The sequence below is a fragment of the Pteropus medius genome, unplaced genomic scaffold (assembly GCF_902729225.1).
Source record: "Pteropus medius unplaced genomic scaffold, Ma_sr-lr_union100, whole genome shotgun sequence".
NCBI lineage: Eukaryota > Metazoa > Chordata > Mammalia > Chiroptera > Pteropodidae > Pteropus > Pteropus medius.
The window spans coordinates 7,911,590-7,933,363 of NW_024347790.1; the positions used below are offsets into that span (position 1 = coordinate 7,911,590).

The window sequence follows — 21,774 nt, forward strand, 5'->3', positions numbered from 1 at the left end:
AACATGTTCCTTTTTCTAGAGACTCCGATTCTTTCCTCTCTCGCCTGGTCAGCCGGCCTGCAGAGGCTTCCACCTTTGTAACTCGCTGCTGCATGGAACTTGGCCTGTGGCCACAGAGCAAACAGCAGGACCGGTCACAGAGAAGATAGAGAAGAGTGAAGAGTGGAATGCCTGTAATCCAGTCTCCGGGAGGATTAACACGAAAAGCCATCGAGGCCTGGAAGATTTCATCCTGCAGTGTCTGCAGTGCACAGTTCACACAATCGCCAGAAAGCCCACGTCTCGGCACGATAACCGAGAAGAACCTGCAGATGACAGGTTTCTGGATCTGATTCACCATGATGCCCAGGGACCACGGATGAAACACCCAGAGACACAGACTGAAAACCGAGAAATTGGATGGAACTCAGATCCCTTGTCCATCTAAATATTTTGTGGGGGATGTGAAGATGGAGACACTGCTCGTCGGCTGTCTGGAAAGTTCCTTTATTGCCTTGGAAGCGCCAGGATCGCACACCCCCTGTATCTCCACATGTCCTGCTCCATTAAGAGACTTCTGCTCATGACTCCCTGCCAGGGACCCGACCTCCTCGCGCATTTGTACAACTCCAGTCTGAGGTGTGTGGTTCTGCTGCAGGGGTACCGCATGCAGATGGGGATACACGGCTCAAGTAAAGGCCTTGATCCCATGGGTGCAAAGTATACATGTGGAATTGCCACATCTTTGAGCAGCAGGCTCACCACACCGTGACAGGAAGGACGAGTGTGGCTGCCTTGGCCAGTGCTGCCCTGCTCAAACCCTCCTGGACCTTGCAGATAACTGACTGCGTGGCTCCCAGATCAGTCATCACTACGAAGTTGCAAAGGGACTGCAAATACGCCATGCCTATTCATCATTATAAACTGGGGACAATGCCATCAGATGGTGCTGGTGGCAAAATAAGAAAGTAAGTATACTCCCAAACCACTATATCCGGGTGTTTTGCAAACACTAAAGGTCAACCCAGAAGGCGATGACCTCAGGTTGAATCACTTCAGGGTCTACAAAGACATCACTTGGTATAAGGCTAAAATGCAGAGCTTGGGAGAAGCAGTGGTGTCAACCGTCTTTGATGCCCAAAGGGTATGCTGCCAAGATCAAAAAGGTTACTTTAAAGCCTAAATTAAAAAAGCTATAAAATAAAAGAAAGAAAAGTAACTGAAAGAGTGGATTAGGGCCCAAGAAAACATGTTCACCTTTTTCAATTGCTCTATAGACAGTATCGTTGAACTTCCAGAACCAAAGATCGTAAACATGCATGGGGACGGAGAGGTACTAAAAAGGGCAGGGCATAGAAGCCGGCAGTGTAGACAATGCAATATGTATCTACACAGTGATATTTACTTAGTACATTCTGAATACTAGTCAATAATACGAAAGGTTATTAAAACTTTTTTCCTGTGCAAAAAATGACAGATCTGTGAGCAAAGCGAGAAACATTCTAGTAGTTATCTTTTCAGAGTAAACATTGTGTCACGGCAGCTATTTTTTATGGAAGCACAGGGGTCAGCCTAGTCCAGGTGGTTGACTCAGCTGTGGTTTCATTCCATATCATGTAATCCGAGATTCCAAGCTCCCCTGCAAATATGAGTGCCCACCACGTGGGTGATCTGAGGATTGTGCCTTATTAACCACAGTAGAATTCCACTACTCCCCACTCCTCTCCTCCATCGTTTATTTGTAAAACAAATATGAAGAACTAATTATCCCATAGTCTAATCTAAAAAGGATTAGACTATCCTAGAAAATAGGCTATTTCCCCTCGCTAACAAAGATTCTTTCCTTGACCAAGCTTTGGACAGGCTCCTCTGAGCCTTCTTTTTAACCAGGCCTCATCCTTGGACCTTGGCCTTGGCCTGCCTGGTCTAGTTGTAGCAAAAATCCTAAATTTAGTGAGAATCTCTTCCACCACTGATATCTAATCACCCTTAAAACTAGATCAAAATCCTTATCCCCTATCTTTGATTTCTGGTCACTCCAGCCCATTAAGTGGGTTTAACAAGGATGTCCTACCCGTGATGTCTTCACTTAGTGATTTTTCTATCCATTGACCCCCTCGTTCTGCTCCTTAGCTAAAAATCCCCAGCTGTCTTTACAGTATTTGGAGTTAAGCCCAATCTCTCTCCCTTATTGCAATAGTCCTGAATAAATTTTCATTCTCAAATGTCAGAATATTTTTTTTCCTAGCACTACCCAAATAATCTACCACTTAAAAGCTTATTTAGAGCTCACTGAGCTATGTGAATTATCCATCGATATTTTGTTTTCTCTTTTTCAGAAAGAACTTTATTATCTTCCTTATTGCAGATGTAAGATTGTCAAAGATGGAAATGACAAGACATAATATGTTTAAAGCAACCAGAGGATCTCAGAGAAAATGAATGTTTCAAATTTAAAGTTAATAAAACGAAAATTGTTGCCCAGTTAGATTCAATAATATGATAACGGTAGAGTTTCAGAGGTTGAAGAATTCCTAGAGGCTATCTTGTTCAAACTTCTTATTTTATAGCAGGGAAAACTGAGGCTCAGGGAAGCAGAGTGATTTGCCCAAGGTTTTTAATAAGTTCCTGGCACTGCTGATTCTGAGTACAGGAGAAGTTGTCTTTCCACTTCATAGGGAGCTGTGAAACTGAACCAACTAGTTCCTCGAAAGCAAAGAAAGTGTTTTCTTTTTTTGTGGACTCCACCAGAGCTTGCACCCTTCCTCTGATCCCTCCCTCAGGAACCAGCACAGTCCTGGGTGCCATCAAAGTGTCTAGTACATCCTGGGTGAAGAAGTGAGTGCTGGGGTCAAGTGCAAGGGTCGAGTTCTCCTCTGAGCACTAAAGGGGCCCATTTTTTTCACCAATGAAGTAAAAGGGCTGGGTCAGAGAGCACACACTCCCACAAGTGCTTTCTGGTTTACTAAACACTGTCCCGTTGGGATCCACATGATGGTTACGGAGACCTGGGAAATAGAGCAGATGCCTCTCATCCCCATCCACATCTAAGAGAAGTGAGTCTCTCAGAGAAGTTGTCACCTGTCCTGTGTTTGTGTAACTACTGGGTGCCAGGATCATGACAGGAATCTAGAGATAGCCCCTGACTCCAAACCATTCGCTTCTTCCTCAATTCCATGCTGCTGCCACTCCAGATGATTTCTAAGGTCTTCCACAGTCAGAGACAGAAAACAAAAGAGGCTGAGGGACAGGAGAAAAAGAAAGAGAGAAAGAAAAAGAAGTCAAATCTACAGCTTTGTACACATGCATAAAACTTTCTCTATCTCCTTACTAAGATGATTCATCATAAACCCTCTTTATTTCATCAATAGCACAGTTGAAAAGAAAATAATTTATAGTGATCATAGTTAGATTCATAGTATTGTGTCCCAGAGGAGTTTGAATAATCCAGAAATCATGACAGACTACTGGCCTTGAATAATCCAGAAATCATGACAAGACTACTGGCCTTGAATAACAACCCCAGTGGCTGGTGCCCTCTCCTGGGCAGAATCACAAAGAAAGTGTCTTGTCCTAGAGACGAGCTCCTCCTCCTTGCAGCCTCATAGGAATTCTCCACTAGTCCAGCCAAATCAGAAACAGGCTGCTCTGAGGGACCGTTCTTAACACAGGGAGAGAGCAATTTCTCTCTGCCTGTAGTGTGTATAGCATGAACAACACAGCATAAGGCAGCTCTTAAATTACTTATATTTTCCCTTTTTATGACGCCATTGCAAATTAGCTTTTTTTTTTTTTTTTTTTTCCTTTATGGCCAGGCTGGGAGCAGATGGGGAGGCCATAGTTCAGGGAGATACATTTGTAGATGTGCAGTCGCTTGCTCAGTATCTCCTTGCTGTAAGTCACCCAAATGCTTCCCAGGAAGCTCAGGCACCAGGACCTAGGCCTCACCCATACCCATGACCTTCTTCCCCATTTGGGGAGACTCGTGCTTGCCAATTAGAACTCCTTCCCAATTACTGAGGGGAAGCCTCATAAGTAGAAGCTACATTTCTTGCAAGTCCCTTCAGCCCTCAATTTTATTTGGAAAAAATCACAAGAACTCTGTCCATCACACATGAACCATGGGCATGCGTGTCCAAGTCATTAGCATTTTCAACAAGAGCCGGTCATAAGTCTAGAAGCACACGGCGCAGAGAAGTAAGGATCGCTGATCATCCACATTTCATTTTGCCTGGAAAACAAATTTCCAGGGATGTAATGGCAAACGGATCCTGAGTACTGAGCATGGTGCTTAATGAATACTTAGAGATGGGATGGATGCTCGGCTGGCAAGATAAAATGCGTAGGAGCCAAAAGGTAATTTTGTTGTATGAGATTCTTCCTGGAAAATCCAGTCAGCTCAGGATTCTTCCATTTTTGGCCGAGCCCGTGGGCCTGAGAGCTGCCCCCTAAGCTAGGAGCCTCGCAGGGGCGCACTGTCCTGGAAAGGCGCCGGCTCCCGCTGCCCCCAGCTGGGCTGGACGATGGAGCATCTCTCTACTTTCCCAGGGTATCACCTCTGCTTTGAGGGCATGCCCAGCTGCAGCCAAGAAATTGGAAGGCCTCGGAAAATGAAAAGTAAACTTTCCAAAAGGCTCAGCTTCTTTCCCAGCCCCGCAGGAAGCGGTTTACGTGTCGGGTATTGAATAGCAGTTTGGGCCCAGTTAACACATTCTCTCCCACCACAAATCACCCCGTTGCATTCTCGGATGACATTGGCCAAATAAACTCTGGGATTGCAAAGGGCTGCCTCTCGCTGAAATGCAAAACGAAGGTGGAGAAACGGGATACGGGACGTGGGCCTGAGAATCAGGAACTGATCCGAAATCCACTCGGAGTCCCGCTCCTGTTCTCCGTGCCGTGAAAATACAATTTTGGTTACATAGCATATGGATAATACCACATGGCCCTCCCTAACAGTCGTCCTCGTCCAACTAAACCAGCTCGCAAGGACTTGCTGACAGCCAACAGCTGAAGAAAGACGTTTTCACTGGTAGTGGCGAACAGATGTTTGTGTGCTGAAGTCTCAGACGGGTTATGGCATTTTAGGCTCTCTTTGCAAACTAAAACCAAACATTTGTTACCACTTGAAGAAAACAGAGAAATGATATTATACAAAATGAGGCTCTAAGAAAGAATAAACCCCTCTCAGGAAATGGTTTAAACTTCTTAAGAGCACGTGCCACAATGCCCAGAGAAGCAAGGAAACCACTCGGTAGAGCCACTGTCATGTGATATTTCTTCTTGGGGGGGACCCAGCTGGATGTGGCAGATTGCCTCCCACCCAACCTCTCCCCAAGATGGCATCTTGGGTTGGGTGGTCATAGGTCTGCAGCGCCACTGGGCCCTGTGAGAGGACCACTGATGGACAACTGTGGGCATCTGGCTTTTCTTTTTAAGGAGGGAGGGAATATTATGTGGGCATCACGGCCTGAGACATCTGTCTCTGGCCACCAACTCAGTGCATTCTCTGGCTTCTCTGCTCTAACCCCAGGCTTTGTCAGTCCATTGACCCCTTCAGTCTCTCTTGCTGGAGCATGCAATGAATTCTAGATCCCCACTCACACACACACACACACACACACACACATCAGCCACACACACACACACACACACTCTATAAAGACTGGAGAGAGCCAGGCAGGAGTGCCAAGTGCCATGGCCACTGGCCCAGACATCTCTCTCTGCCAGAGCTTTATGATAACTCACTGGCATGGTGCTGAGCAAAATACAGGTGTTTCCTGGAGGTTCCCAGCCTCTTCCTTGCTGTACCTAGGAAAATGGGCCACTGGTTCTTGATGGGGTCCTGATTTTCACCCGTATATTTCTTGATAACCTCCTGTAACCTCCATAACTTTATCTCTCCCCCTGGAGGGATTTTAACCCGGAGGGAAGAGATAAAGTTATGGAGGTTGCAGGTTGACACAGGTGCCTGGGAGGACCCTGGGCAGACCCAGGCCCACACGGTAGCTAAGACCTTCTAGACCCGAGAGACATCTTGGTCTCCTAATTAAGCGCAAACCTGGCTTTTCCCTGTCCCCAGCCCCCGGATCTCCCAACCCCCGCTTCCCCACGCCATATGGTCCACAAAACCACCATACCCCGATGTCTCTGGGGCACCCCAGTCTTACAAAAAGCAGCTTCCTTCGCTTTCATCTTTTCTTCCCCTCCTCCGATCCTCTTTCCCTCCCTTCCTCCTTCCTTTTACCAGTTTTCTCAATCTCTTCTTCCTCGATCCCTCACCCCGCCCCCACTCCCATCTGGGGACTGGCAGTGCTCTTCTCTGGCAAACTCATTAATAGACAGGTGAAGGCCTTCCAGGAACAGTTCCAGAGCCTCCCCAGTTAGAGGGCTCCCAACCCCAGAGCTGGCCGCCTGCCCAGTCTCTGCTAAGAGGCAGACGATTCCGAGGTGCTGGGCGCCCCCTAGTGGGCCCTTCACTTTGCCAAATCCCGCAGACACAATAACCTTTTTATCTACCGGGATGATGCCTTCAATTAGGAGAAAAAAGGTTAGCGAAATAATGATTCTGTTCTAATAATACAACTAAACCACAGAAATGTTCTCTGCTATCTCACTTCCAGAAATATTTTTCTAAGAAGGTAGGCAGAGTAAAAAGAAGGCCGTGAAGCAAAGAGCGACTGCACATTACAGCAATGTTCCATCTGTCTAGAGCATCCAGTGAGATTCCCCGACACAAACACAGAGTGAAAGAGACTGTGGAGTAAACAGCGTTGCAGAGACATGACTGGAAAAAGCAAAGGGCGAGAGAGATGTGGATCTGGCGATAGCCATGTCTCGAGCCAGCTTTGGCGCTTTGAGCCTGTTGGTTTATCCTTGAAGTTCCAATATATGTAAGTTTAAAAGCAGCAAATGTAAGTTCAAGAGCATTAAGAATGCTCTTTGGGGGGATATGCAAGCAAGACAGTCAGTATTTGCTTCACATGTTTCTTCTCTACAGTCATCCTCCCCAGGCAGGAAAGCTACAAACCCTATACATGGGGAGAAAATTTCTCTATTTTGAGCATAACGCCCTCCCTCTGAAGAGTCATAGTGTGCCAGGCTACACAGCTGCCTTCAGACACCCTGAAGGAGTCCCAACCACAGATTCTGGCTCCCTCCGCCTCATTCTCTTTAAATAGCAGATTGTTCCAAATGAAAAACTCCCCTGTACAGTCCGCCTGGGATGAAAGCAGATTGCTTTAACTTGTAACTTTGAAAGTCAGGTTGTCATAACCTAGAACTCTGGGAAGTATCATCGTGAAATCTTGAAAGCTTGCGTATGGCCAAAGTAATATGTTCCTGTATCAATCATTCATGGAATCCTGTACAAATGCAGTTTTTAACAGATGTTAGTGCATGCATGAGCTGGAAGGGCATCTCTGTTAATAACTGTCTGCTTGTTCTGGGGACAGGAGAGACCTCACCTCAACTACAGGCTCAAGTTCAGAGTAGGTTGGGAATAGTATTTCCATTTAGATGTTTTTAAGGGAACATTAGGAGAGGCTTAAAATTTCCTGACAAATGGCAGGACTTAACTGTGTGACCGGTGTGACTCTTTTAATGGCTTTACACAGGCAGTAATTATTACTCATTGGTCTCATTTGATACATGCTAATTCTAACCTTGTTCACATCGATTTGATTCGAGGTCTCTGTGTCTCCTAATGACAACAGGGATACTAAGGGGAATGGTGACACTTCCTAAGAACGACGATTCCCACACGTGTCCCAGAGGAAGAACAGGTCGTCATGGAGACAGGGTGTGGCGGCTGCTCCAGGCACAGAGAGAAACTGAGGGAAGGCAGGCAGGGGCTGAACATTCTGGCACCATCTTTTCTCTTGGCAGTTGCCCATCTCATTAACGGAAGGAAGCTCAAGTAGAGAGAAAGACTCTTTCCTGGTCAGGTTGGGTCTACATGCTCTTGTGGCTATTCCTTGAGGATAACGCCCAGAAAGATCTATTACGAATGCCTATGCCAGCACTTATTTTTATATAAAGTTTTTGTCACAGTCGTATAGGAACCATTGTAAAATTCAGACATAGACATATATTTAAAACAGGAACAACGGTGACTGTGTTTAAAGAACACGGAAAAATTCAAAAAAGACAGGGATTGGGTGATTTGGGGGCAAAAGTGCTCTGTCTGCAGTATTGAGTTTACTGCCATTGAAGAAATAGTATGTCCTACAAGGTCTGGTTGCTTGAGTCCCATGTGCCCTTGGCCATGGTTGGGTCATCAGCTGTGGGCTGTGCCCAGATTCAGGCAACTCTGCAGAAGGTTGGTTATTTACCACCCACTTTGTTGACATCATTGTCTACTTGTGAACACCATTAACTAGGGCCAAGGAGTTACTTGTGCCTCTCAAATCACAAGCCACTTTAAAAGAAAAGTAATTTTTCATGTTCTATCAATTAACCTGGATGTATTCTAGTACAGGAAGCTAAAGTGTGTTCAGACAAAACCATTGTCCTCACACTAGGCTGACAGAGCAGTGGCTGTCCGTCAGAATCGCCTGCATTCTGGTGACGACTGGGCATCACTCTCAGAGTTCCCGATTCAATATATCTATGGTGAAACCTGAGTATCTACATTTGTGACATGTTCCCATGTCACATGTCCCATGACTCTGCTGACTGGGGCTACGCTTGGAGAACGACAGACCTAGAATCTGAAGAAATCGCCCACTTAGGCTAGCCAGATTCTTTCTTTCTTTCTTTCTTTCACAATATTTCTGCACCAAGAAACATAGCAGATACTATTCACTCCTGGAAAGTTAACTCCCACCTTGACTTATAACTAAAGGAGATACGGTTTTGAGAATCTCTAAATTAAAGTCACTTCATTAATAACCCATGGAATTCCGTTTTAGTTTTCGTTGTGTCCAGGAAGACACTCAATTCAGAAATGCGTCACCTTCCAATGTCCCACACTGAGGGCATCTGAGCCAAATAAAGGTACACTCAACTACTTTTTCTCTTGTTCTGTGCATTGAATATATCCAAAGTCAGTGGAATGTGTAAGATGTCTGGGACAGAGAAAAGAAGTAAAGGGTTATGATCTAAATGCAACAATTCAAAAGCAAGGAAAGAGATTCGGAAGCACGTGATAACTTTATTATATTGAATTGCCCATTTTAGCACAGGATATTTAAATTGAAAAAGAGAAAGCAAATTCTACCTATATCTATATCAAAACGACTCTCCATTCCCTCACTAGCCCCAGCACCGCAGATCTGAAGACCAATGTTACAGATGGTTAATGTGTAACTAATTACACATTAATTAATTACAGAGTGCCGCTTTAGCCAAGCCCTTTGTGTCAGGATGATGCCCTCAACTGTGAGCTCTGCAGTCAGGGTCTTTGACACCCTCAGCAAAGAGCTGGGCCCCACCTGTGTTCATTCAATGATTACTTTCCACTGTCACAGTTAACAATGGTGACCATACACCAAAGACCACCTCTGTAACTGCCTAGGTAGGATTCAGTGATTGGCTTATTTAAAAAAATGATAGAGGACGTGGTTCCATAGTGTAGCGGTTAACAAGTCTGCTTTACACACAGAAGGTCTTGGGTTCGCGCCCCAGTGGAGCCACCGTCCATAGTCTACGGCCATGCCACCCTGAACAAGCCTGATGTCTGATCTCGTAAGCCAAGCAGGGTCAGGCCTGGTTAGTACTTGGATAGGAGACCACCTAGGAAGACCAGGTACTGTAGGCAAAAAAAAAAAAAAATGATAGAATGAGCACATTCGAATTCAGCTGTATGCATAAGTTCTAGTGTCTGTTAGAAATGTTGTCACACTATTTCACAGCTAAACTTTCTGTCGTTCATCATATTTAATCACATCATGTTCTTACACATGCTGATGAGATTGGGTTTTTAGACAGTAATGGCCAGATTTTCCTTGATTCTCAAGACTGTATATGGCCTGGTCTAATGGGATTATAAAGTTCAGAGTCTTGGCTCTTCAGAACTGAGAGGAGGAAGGGACAAAGGCAATCTTAGGATTCTGGGAAAGAATAAACGGAGCTCTGAGCTGGGCACGAGAAGCCACAGATGAAACGACTCTGCACAGTCAGGGCATTCCTTTGCTTCACAGGGTGATGATTTGGAAAGCACAGACTTACGCCTCTCCCCTGGGAATTTCCTCAGTGTTGAAGAGAACTCTGCTTCCCGTCTGAACCCAAAGAACCCGAGCTCATCCCTCAGTATCTACAGCAGCATTGTGCTCACAGCACTTGATAAAATGCAGTTGTTAAAATGACATGTTTCCAGGAACTGATGCTTGAACACTTCGCAACATCACTATGTATACTATGTATAGCTGATTACTTATCCAAGTGCAGGTTTTTTAAAAGATGGATCGTTAGATGTTATTTTGTAGGACTCAAGATGATACTTCTTCCTTCAGAGACCTAAAGCTGTCAGATGTCACAAATTAACTTTTTTGTTTATGCATTTTTTCCCACCTTGTTCCACAAATAATTTGAAGAGGCTTATAATATGCACACTAGTTAATAAGAAAATGTGAATAGAAAGTCAGGGTGAATGAGTGGAGTGGAATATGTCCAGAAGATCCTATGCAATTTCCTAAAGTGGAGACTAGGGCAGAAATCAGTCCTTGGACTTTTCAATAGCCAAATAAAAATCAGAGAAATGAAAAATTCATACTGGCTATGAAAAGAAAACATACCAAAATATACCAAAAGAAAACATCTGAAGAAAGACTTTTCTCAGTTCCTGGGTTGAGAGACCCTTCCCACACGTACACTCCTATGGGAGACGCCCTGGCCGTGTTGAGTTAACCTCATCCTTCCGGTTAAGCTCATCAGGGCACAAATACTGGAGCTGGAGCCAGAAGACCTGTGCTTGAGTGACGGTTCCAGTTAGGTGATCTTGGGACAGTCACTTGCCTCTTATTAAAGTAACAAAACATACTCCACAACAGGCATGAAAATTAAGATGAGAAAAACGAAGATCAGAAAATGCTGTTCAAAGGCAAGGCAATTTAAAATCATGTTTTCTTTATCGTTGCCTTAGCCTTCCTTGTCATAAAGGTCAGGTCTGCCCTCAAAGGTCTCAGTGGTCCCTAGGCACATGCTCTATCTCTGGATTCAAAACTAGTAAGCATCCTGGAGAGCCGATTCATTTTGGAGGCTTGCTCTAAGTAATCAGTAAGTGTGAACAGTCCCTGATTTATTATAGCCCTTCTCAAGTTCAATCTCTTGATCAGCAAGTCAGAGATTAATCTGAGAAACCTATTCATGTGTTCATTTGTTCACAATTTCTAGTTTTTGCCCAGCACCTTCCCTCTGTCCTTTCTCTCCATCCTTTCTTCATAGTGTAGCCTGACACACATCTCAGGAAGGCATTGCACACACAGCAAAGTCTAAGGCAGAGCACTGGCAATGAATCTAATTTTATTTTTGTATACTCATTTTTTAAAAAGTCATCATCCTTTGTCCCTAAAGCCACACAGAGATGATGTCAGTTGCTTACTTAAAGAGGTTCAATGTAATAAGTGATTTTTTTAAATCCCAAATACTCAAATACCAAAGATAAATTAAAATTATGTGGAAAGTGTTACAAAGCCAAAGTAAAATTTGACCAAATGATCCTCAAAAACAGAGTCTCAGACTTGTAACTAAAATACTAACATCATTGGAAGTTGTCTATTTTTACTTTTGTTTCTGGTGGCAACTGGCTCCTTGAAATGATAAAATCTCTTAACTAAAACAAAGGAACTCATACAAGACAAACAAAGAATGGGTTATCCATTTCTTTTCCTATAATTTTTCATCAACCCCACTTCCTCTTCTCATGACACATGGGGACAGATCCTCTAGGTGAGAGGGGCTCAACGGCTCAAATTTGTAAGTTACGTGAATACATTTCATCTATGAGGTCATCATTTAGAAAAATGCTATTCGAAGGCACTAACCATAGATGAATATAAGTGGTACTTTCTTCGTACTTAAAGAGACAAGATGTCTTCTATTTATGACAATATCCATCCCAGATTTCAGTAATTTCTCTAATTTTTTTTTTCGGAAGACAAGAAATAGAATAGGAAGTATACTAATACTTCATATATCTGAAAAAATTTTGGTAACTCATAAATTAATTTTTTTTAAATTGAATAACCTCGCTCCTTTCAAAATCCCAAACTTAGAAAAAATCAGCTACCTTAGATGACAACTTTTCTAAAATAAATTATACATGTAAATTATTTACCAGGGAATTTCAATTCTTTGAAGATATAAAGACATTATTTCCCCTCAGCCACAACTTTCAGTGGTTCCATGTCATGAATTTTTCCTTTCTCCTAGTGATATCTGAGGCAGAATCCATAATTTCCGGTTACCTTGGGTTATTAAAACAGAGTTGGCTCGACTCACAGCTCCTCTGTCCCTGACACAGACCAAGTTTGGGAGCCAAGGGCGTGGAGTGGGGTCTAGGGCGTGGTTCTTGTTCATTCTTTCTACCGCCCTGGCATATTGCATATGGCTTGCAGGGAAGAGGCTGCTGGTCCCACTTCTGAGTCTAGCTTCTCTCTGTGGGGAGGTACAGGAAGGACAGGGAAGTATGATGGCAGTGCTGTGCTCACAGCACTTGATAACTAGCAGTTATTATGGTAATGAAATGTTTTTCAGGAACTGATGTTTGATGCCTTGCCATAACACTATATATAGCTGGATATTCATTCAGGTGCAAGTGAACAGATTAATTTGACATGTTGTGTAGGATTCAAAATGACAGCTCTCCGGCTTGCCTTTGGTTTGATCTAAAACTGGTCATCTAGACTGATGTGGTAGATGTCACATGGGTGGTTTGTATCCTTTCATTGGACAGTATTCAGATTCATCCCAGCCCCCTGGGTCACTGCAGACCCCAAAAAGCAGGAGCCTAATCTCCTTTTAAGCATCTCCAGCAGTCCACACTTCTGACTCTTTCTGAGAATGGAGCACCCCATCATTTGGCTCAGTGGTCCCTTGGGAAGTCCCACAGCTCTTACACTTTCTCTAGGTTTCATACTTCTTCATGTAGAGCCATGGGAAGATGTTTTTTCCTTCGCTCATGCAGCACAGAGAATTTGGTTGTGGTGGAGCTGTACCTCGCTTCTTCTCAAGCTACTATCGTGTGCAGATGACTCCACTGGACCTTCCTCCTTCAGAATGCTCTGGACCAAAAACTGACAACAGCCCCCATGTGCATGTATGCCTCAAACTCCAAAGAATTCATGACAAGTATTCTTAAGAATCATCTCACCACCCTGCCCTGATTTGTGAAGCCTCCAGCCAGGACACCAGAGGCAAACTTCCCCTTCTTGAAGGCATTTCTATTTTTATAAATAATTATCTTGGAGAAAAGGAAAAAATTAATTTAAAGAAAAGGAAGGCAGGGTTTACTTAAGTCTTATCGTGGAACATATTCGATCTAATTGAGAAGTAGATTAAAATAAGTCTTCAGAAAAAGAGCTAAAATGTTGCTTCACTTTTCTCAGGAAGAGTAATTCTTAAAAAGTTGATTATGAAGAAGAAAAATAAAACACATTGCTACATGTGACCTCCCATATTTCCATCTCACTATGTAAGTGCCATGGTTTGCTCTTTCATTGTTTGGGAGCCACACTATCTCTTAGCCTTATAAAAGAAAGCTCATTATGCATCATGTCTTACAATGCAGGAAAATGTTACCTCGTGGCCCCAAAAGAACCTTCAGCTGGCATGGCTTCTCAGGCACTAGGATGTTAGGATTGGTGGAGCATTCCTCAGGGAGAAATCAATGAATATGCAACATGACTAAAGCCTTTTGTTAGTGGTGTAAGTGTGTGTGTGTGTTTGAAGTGTTAAGAACTTTGACTTACATAGTTTGGTCAATAACTAAAATCTAGTTAGAAAACTAAATAACAGAACTTTCCCTTGAAGAGATGGCATAACAAATCAGAGTTAATGCAGGCATTTTACATCAACTACTAACTAACTAACTAACTAACTAACTAACTAACTAACTAACTAACTATATATATATATATATATATATATATATATATATATATATATCTGTCTCAGCACAGTGTGGCACTCAAAAAAATGTCGCTGACATTAATAGACTACACAGATATTCTAACAGAAAAAGGATTTCTACTCTTGTACATAATAAGTACTAGAAAAATATTGGTTCCATGAGTAAATACCCACAATATTGGTGAATTAAAGTATTAACCAATCTACTGCCTTTTAAAGACTAGTTAAATTCTGGTTACTCTGGCAATATTATTTGTTAGGAATCTTATTACCCTCTGATATCTCATCTAAATGTTCAATGTTCTTTGTTTATATTAAATTGATACACCTGCAAAGGATAAGTCGAAATTCAGATCTGATCATATCTCAGGTTTTATTCTTTATCAAAACAGAATAAAGCAGAACAGTAGGGTTCTGCTAAAGCCACATTAAAGTTTGGCCACAAGGAGTTCTGACCACTTAATCACCACTTATTAACCTATGTGTGAATTTGGACAATGAACCAGAAATTTTATGCTGGTAAAAATATTTTTCGTGCAGCAGGTCCAACCCCTGGGGTTTGATGAAGGTTTTTCGTCCTGTCTGTGATGCTCATCCCCTCTTTCGATTTGACTTATTCAAGGCCTGTTTCAAGTTTCATCTCCTCTAGGAAATGGAAGTTAGAAATTCAAAATTAGAAGCTCTAATAATCATGGTGATGGCAAAAATTTATCCACAACTAAATAGTAATCTCGAAATAATACAAGTCAGAGGCCAGACCTAAGGCTAGAACCTGGGATGAGGTCTAGTTTAAGGAACCCTACACTGAGCAGAAACTGAAATGCAATATTACATTAGCATAATCTTTACAGCCCAGTTTGCAAGGCAGGTGAAAGCATACAAGGTTAGTGTTATTTGCAAAATCCTAAATCAGAATTAGTCTCATAGGCTCACACAGTTTATAAGAATAGATAAAAACACTTAGCTCCTATTATATCCGATCCCCCTTGTAGAAGCAGTATTAGAGCACAGTGGCTAAAAGCACATGAAATGGACCCAGGCATTTAGATTATTAAATTTTAGTCACCACCACCACCACCACCACCATCACTACCACCCTACTATTTGCTATAGAACCTGTGACAAGTCACTTCCCTCGGTGGCCTTGAATTTATTCATTTATGAAAAAGTAACAGGAACCACCTCTATTTCCTATTTAAGTCAGATAACGACCGGTGCCTCATCATTGGCAGTTAAATAAGGTCAGGTATGCACAGGGATTGATAGAGTGCCCAGAATTCAGACTGTCAAATGTCATTGGTTCTTATTTACCTTCTCACGTAGTGCCCACAAATAGCCTGCTCACTTTACTTCTCTTGCTTTGAATGCTTTCCTCTTTGAAAGCTTCACAAACTCTTTCTATGCCCACCTCCAATCTCACTTCTACTATAAAACTATCTCTGACTTCCCTAGCTTAGCCACAATTATGTTTCCGCTTATGTGGATTTCTATCTTGACTGCAATCTACATCTTGACTACACCTTGGTTAGAGATGTCATGAAGACAGAAACAATATCATGTCCATGATTTTATAACCTCTCACAAGCACTTACTAAATACTTGTTTATTTATGTTCTTAAATGAGGCTACAGTTACAGTGGTGAGAATTTACAGACGATGCCTCTTTAAATCATAAGTTGAATATATAAAGTTCTATAAAATTATAAATAGTAAGTAATCAAGAAGCAAGTGATTTTTATTCAAGTGAACATTATTTATTTACAAGGGCATAAAAATAGATGATACCCTGTGTGGATAATTACTAGATTTATGTGAACTTGACTTTCAGAGAAATGGTGTGTGATGTTCTGCCTTTTAGTGTGCAATTCAGTCATCCAAAAGTCTGGATAGATTTGAGTAAATAAAGAGAAATGAGGCAAAATGTAATCAAAATAGGCTGCAAAGACCTGCTTATTCAGCTATTAAGATATGCAGTAAAATGGATACTTTTAAATTAAATGTATGTATTCATTATAACAAAAATGAATATGTTCAAGTAAAATATGAGTTTTGACAGCATTAAACTAAGAATTAAGAAAATTAGACAGCATCAATATATTCGATACAAAATAGATGTGATTATTTTAGTCATTTCTATTTACCATGGCCCTTCTACCAGGTTCTCCAGGGAATAGAACTTATTGAAAAATAGATTCACTCTAATAAAGCAAGAGAACCAGAATGGGTGAAACTTTCACTCACATAGTGAAGCATAAAGAATCTATACTGAAGTTCAGAAAACACAAGCTGTCAGTCTGCTTCTGATCTTCAGGTATGTGACACTGGGGAAAACATCAGCCTCCTTGGCCCTCATCTGACCAAAATGTAAATGAAGAGGTTGAATCTGATGACTTCTAAAGACCCTCACACTCTGACGTTCAACATAATACTTGCATAGCCTTGGGAGGATAAATTTCTATTATACTATCTGCTCAAGTTCTTTGTTATGAATGTTAAGAAGATTGTATCTTAAAAACATTATTGCATGAACCTCTGAGTGACTACCCTCTAGCTTGGTGGAGGTGTGGACAGGTTTGCAGATGATCACTTTAACTGTGATGAAATTCAGAGTACAGACCTTAAAAATCCCGCTCTTCACTTGGGACCAAGATGCTTTCCCAAGTTTCTTGGGACCTAGAAAAAACTGGAAAGCTCAGGAAACTTAGGAAGCTTGGAATGGAGTCTTCTGGCCTTGTCTGAGCAGAAGACATGGTTTTGAGAACCCTCTTAAATAGCGAGAAATAAGACTTTATAAGGACATGAGCATGGAACTGAGATGAAAATAAGATTAGCAAATTTTCTGCAAACTATATTTACCTGGGCTTTCTAAACCTAGCTGTTTACATGCTTCATATACGTAAACCCCTCTCTAATTCACCTTAAGTAAAATTCTAGTATATGCAGATTTACTGCTGTATAAAAATTTTCTTTAGTTGCCCAAATTCTAATTTGCATAAAATCAAATCCTGAGTCACTACTTTGAAGGAGAATTTTTTTTTTTTTAAAGGAACTGGTTATAGGGAAGAGAAAAGAGGAGAAAGAATGAAAGAGCAAAATTTTCTTAGTGCCACCTTATGAAAACATAGTACTCCTTCCCCAAACAGGAAAGTTTATGTTTCTAAAAAATCCTGAGCTGACTTTTGGTTTCTGGTCATGATGAAGCAACAAGTATCAGATTCACCTCCTCAACATAAAAAGCACAAAATTAAACAAAATATGTGAAGTGACTGTTTTCAGTCAGTAGACAACTGACAGCACAGGATTGTAATCTTTGAAAGAAAGAAAACAGCACATTCACTCCGGAATCTGCCTGGGGGATGATAAATAGAGCATAGACAGCAGTGGTCTCATGAAGGTGAGGAAACAGAGATTAAGTTCAAGGATGTTGAAGTGGCTAGAATTTGGGGTAGAACACAAAGAGGAATGAGCTTCACAGAGAAGAAGTTCTAAAAATCTTGGATTCTCAAAGGGTCCTCTTGAGTCTTTGGCTGAAGACTAAGTTATGCAAGTGCAAAGTGAGACCTTGTGGGGCAGGGAACAGAGACTTGAAGCTTCTGAACAGGACAGAGTTTCATGCAGGGCTGGAAGATGTTGTAGTTCTGACCAGCCAGAGTGGAAAGAAAGCGCTGAACACCTCAAGCATTCAACTGAGAGGCTAGAAAGGCCACACCTAAAGCAAAGATGACTCAAGTCTGAAATAAGTCTCAGCAGGATCAAATGACCCTGTGGTAAATCAACTGAATGCCAGAAGTAAACATCAAAATCCAACACTAAGTAGCATTCTCAAAGAATATAATAATAATAATAATAAATTACTAGATGTGATACAAAGCCAGGGAAGGTGAGCCACAATCAGGAGAAAAAAAAAGTTAAGAGAAGCATATCTAAAGAATTATTAGACAGACTTTCAAAGAGCTATTATAAATTTGTTCAAGGATTTAAAGGAAAAATGAACATATGAATTAACAGATATGGAATCTCAGCCTAGAAATGAAACCGATTAAAAAAAGAGAACCAACTGAAAATTATAGACTTGAAAAATGAAATATCTAAAATATAAATTTCACTGTATTGGTTTAATGGCAGATTAGACTCTGCACCAGAAAAAGCCAATGAACTTGAAGACAGGATAATAGAAACTTTCAAAACAGAAGGATGTAGAGAAAAACAACTTTCTAAGTTAACCTTAACAGAGCCTCAGTGACCTGTGGGGCTGCATCAACTAATCCAATACACACGTAATAAAAGTTGCAAAAGAAGAAGGAAGAGTTTGAGGCAAAAAAAATATATATGTGATAAAAAAAAAGATACGATGGTTTCAAATTTTCCATCTCGCAAAAAATTTCAACCTGAAGATTCAAGAATCTCAGCAAACCTCAAGTAGAATAAACATAGCAATAACCACATCTAGGCATATGATAGTCAAAATGTTGAAAATCGAGCCTTAAAATCAGCTGGTGGGCGTGGCAGGAGGATTACATTACATGTAAGAGAATAAAAATGATTTTTGACTTCTCATAAGACACAATGCAAGCCAGAAGTCAATGGGATGACATTTTTAACGTGCTAGTGTGAGCATGTGCGTATGTTGGGGGCTGGGAACTGTCAACGTAGAATTCTTTAACTAGTAGAAATATCTTTCAAAAGCAAAGGTGAAAAAGGAGATTTTCAAAACAAAAGCTGAGAGACTTTGCAGCCAGCAGGGCTGCCCTACAATAAATATCAAAGTATGTTCTTTAGGCTGAAAAGAAATAATATCAGTTGGAAATTCAAATCTACATAAAAGAATGAAGAACACCAGACATTTCTAAAAAACATTTTGTGTTGTTTTTAAAATTGTCTTTACTGGAAAATTGACTGTTTAGAGCAAAAATAAAACAACGCATTGTGGGGGACAGTATATGTTGAAGATATGTAACAACAATGGCACAAAGTGAGAGGTTGGTAAGTGAACTATGTGGTTTAATATTTTATTTTGGAATTGGTATAATATACTGTGATAAGTTAAGGATCTATGCGGTAATCTCTAGGGCAATCATCAAAAAAAAAATAAAACAAAGAGGTACAATTTAAAACATCAATAGTGGGGGAAAATAGAATACCAAAAATACAAAAAACCTCAATCTAAAAAAAATCATGGAATGAGACAAAACAAAACAAAACAATCAGACAGTTAGAAAACATATAGCAAATAACCTCTGGCTGCTTGAGACAAAAAGGTTAGGTATCATCTTTTATTTACGCTGCCTGGCATAGTGATTTTGCTGTTCCAGCTGCCTGAAGAAGGCAATGGAAGATTTTAAATTTTGATGCCAAACAGATGAGCTGTTAGGGTGTCTGAATGGTCCTCTACATGAACTCTGAGTTCGCCCAGTGGCTGACAGCTAGCCAGGTGCAAATGTCCTCAGTGAATGTGGGAGTGTGACCTGAGGGTTGACAGATGGCAGGGCTGAGGAACAGGTCATGGGTATTGTGGACAAAAGTAATCTGAACCTTAAAGTGGGAGTTTGTTTATGGTGGGAAGAGTTCCCGAGGGCACGGTGGAAGAAGTTCTAGGGAGAGAAAGCCAGGGGGCGGTAGGAGGAATCTGGGCTCAGTGAAATCAGATTGTGGGAGAGGGTAAGTGAACAGAGGGGGCTGCATTCTCTCTTCATTTCCTTTTGATATCCCTCTTGCATTTACTCACATTCTTTAGAAACTGTCATTCTGCCTGGGCTGTGCTGAGGGGACCTCAATATATATTTTTTCTTTTTTTTAAATTTTAATTTATTTATTTAAATTAGTTTTAAGTATACAGTACATTGGTTAGACATCTATGTAGTTCATAAAAAGATTCCCCCATTTGCTCTCTCCCTCCCCGACCCTCCACCTAGCCAACACATTAATGCCAACTGCATTCCCTCTGCTGTGCTCCCCATCCCCGTGACCAACTATCAACTACTAGTTTGTGTCACCAAATTGTCCACTATATTTATGAGTCTGTTTTTGATTAGCTTGTTCTTTTTGTTCCTTAGATTCTGCATATATGTGAAATCATATAGTATTTATCTTTCTCTGTCTGACTTATTTCACTCAGCATAATAACTTCTAGGTCCATCCATGTTGTTGCAAATGGTAGAATTTCATTTTTTTTTTAATGGCTGAGTAATATTCCATTGTATCTATGAACCGTAATTTCTTTATCCAATCGTCCGTTGATGGGCATTTAGATTACTTCATATCTTGGCTATTGTAAATTTTGCTGCCATGAATATCGAAGTGCATAGATCTTTACGAATTATTGTTTTGGTTTTCTTTGAAGAAATACCCAGAAGTGCAATTGCTGGGTCAAAAGGTATATCCATTTTTAATTTTTTGAGAAACCTCCATACTGTTTTCCATAGCAGCTGTACCAATTTGCAATCCCACCAACAATGTATGAGTAGTACATTTTTTTTACTGTTGCTGTTTACAGCAGAGCAAAACTCTGGATGGTGATACCAAAGGGACAGGAAATACCCAGTGGGGCAGAACCAAGACTCAGGGGTGGACTCTGCCTCTTTGGTTTGGGGAAAATCCTTTCTGAAGCTCTATTCTGCCATAACACTTGGAGGGCTCTGGGTTTCATGTATGGAGGCAAATTCTTCCTTTACAGATAATGTCTCAGATTTAATTCCATCGCTGCTGTTATAATGTGAACAGTAGCAACTTAACCGCCACGTGTTTTGTTATCTCCATCTGTAAACTGTGGAACAGGAGATTTACAATGTACCCAACTGGCAGGGAGTCCCATAAAACACAGTCATGACAAAGACTTTTATGTCATGTGTAATAAAAAACAGAATTAAGACTCCATTTCTCCAGCTTTTAAAAATAATGTGTAACCAAGTCAACACACTATTTTGCAATGACTAATAAAATCTAATTTAAATACAGACTTTAGTAATTTATAAAATTGAGAAAATTGCCAAAGACTTACTAAGTTTTTTTACATTAGTCAAAACATATGAACACTATTTTCTTGTTCTCTCATGACCTCTTTCTTGATAATCATAAAATTCAAGGTCTTCCCTACATCAAAAATGTCGTAAGTCTATGATGGGTTCTAGAGATGATTCTTTACAGCATTAAATACAAGGACTAGTCTCTCCATCTACTTTTCAACTCTGATTTTCTCGTTTTTCCAATGGAATTTAGGAAGCTTCGCTTTTTAAACCTTGCAATAGACATTAAGGAAAATCATTCATTTGACTCCTAACTCTTTTTGGAGGTAGCACTTTCTTTTCAGTCCTGGAGTGTAAACTGGACTTTTGGGACTTTCTGAATGTGGTGTCAAAGGGCTCGCAGTTTCCATTGCAGACTCATTCCTATAACAAGCTCTGAAAACATCTTGCTTCAGATTGCCTCAGACCAGAAGCCAATCAGACAGGCAAAGGCGAGTCTGTCATGTGGTTATTTCTCAAATCTGATGTTTTGATGCTTTTGTTTTACTTTTAAATGTGGCCAATTCCACATGCCTCTGAGCTCGTGGGCAAAATTAAAATAAATACACACACTGATGTGGAGCAGCAGACAAACTCTCTCGCACACAGATATAACACAACTCAATCAGACTCAGCTGTCTGCATGGCAAAGGGCCTAAAAGAAAGGCTTTGCACAAAGCTTTTGAGGTCAAGAAACCCATGGCTATGTGGAATAATTTGCTTT

The 21,774-nt window shown here is 41.1% G+C and overlaps 1 protein-coding gene across 1 annotated transcript in view; it reads left to right on the top strand.

The window, feature by feature from the left end:
* The first annotated feature begins 705 nt into the window (after nt 1-705).
* MSRB2 (methionine sulfoxide reductase B2) overlaps nt 706-21,774 on the top strand; it is a 51,740-nt gene continuing 30,671 nt past the window's right edge. Inside the window, exon 1 of the mRNA XM_039877627.1 lies at nt 706-947. Within this exon, the coding sequence (XP_039733561.1) occupies nt 706-947 (242 nt within the window). The remainder of the gene's footprint in view (nt 948-21,774) is intronic.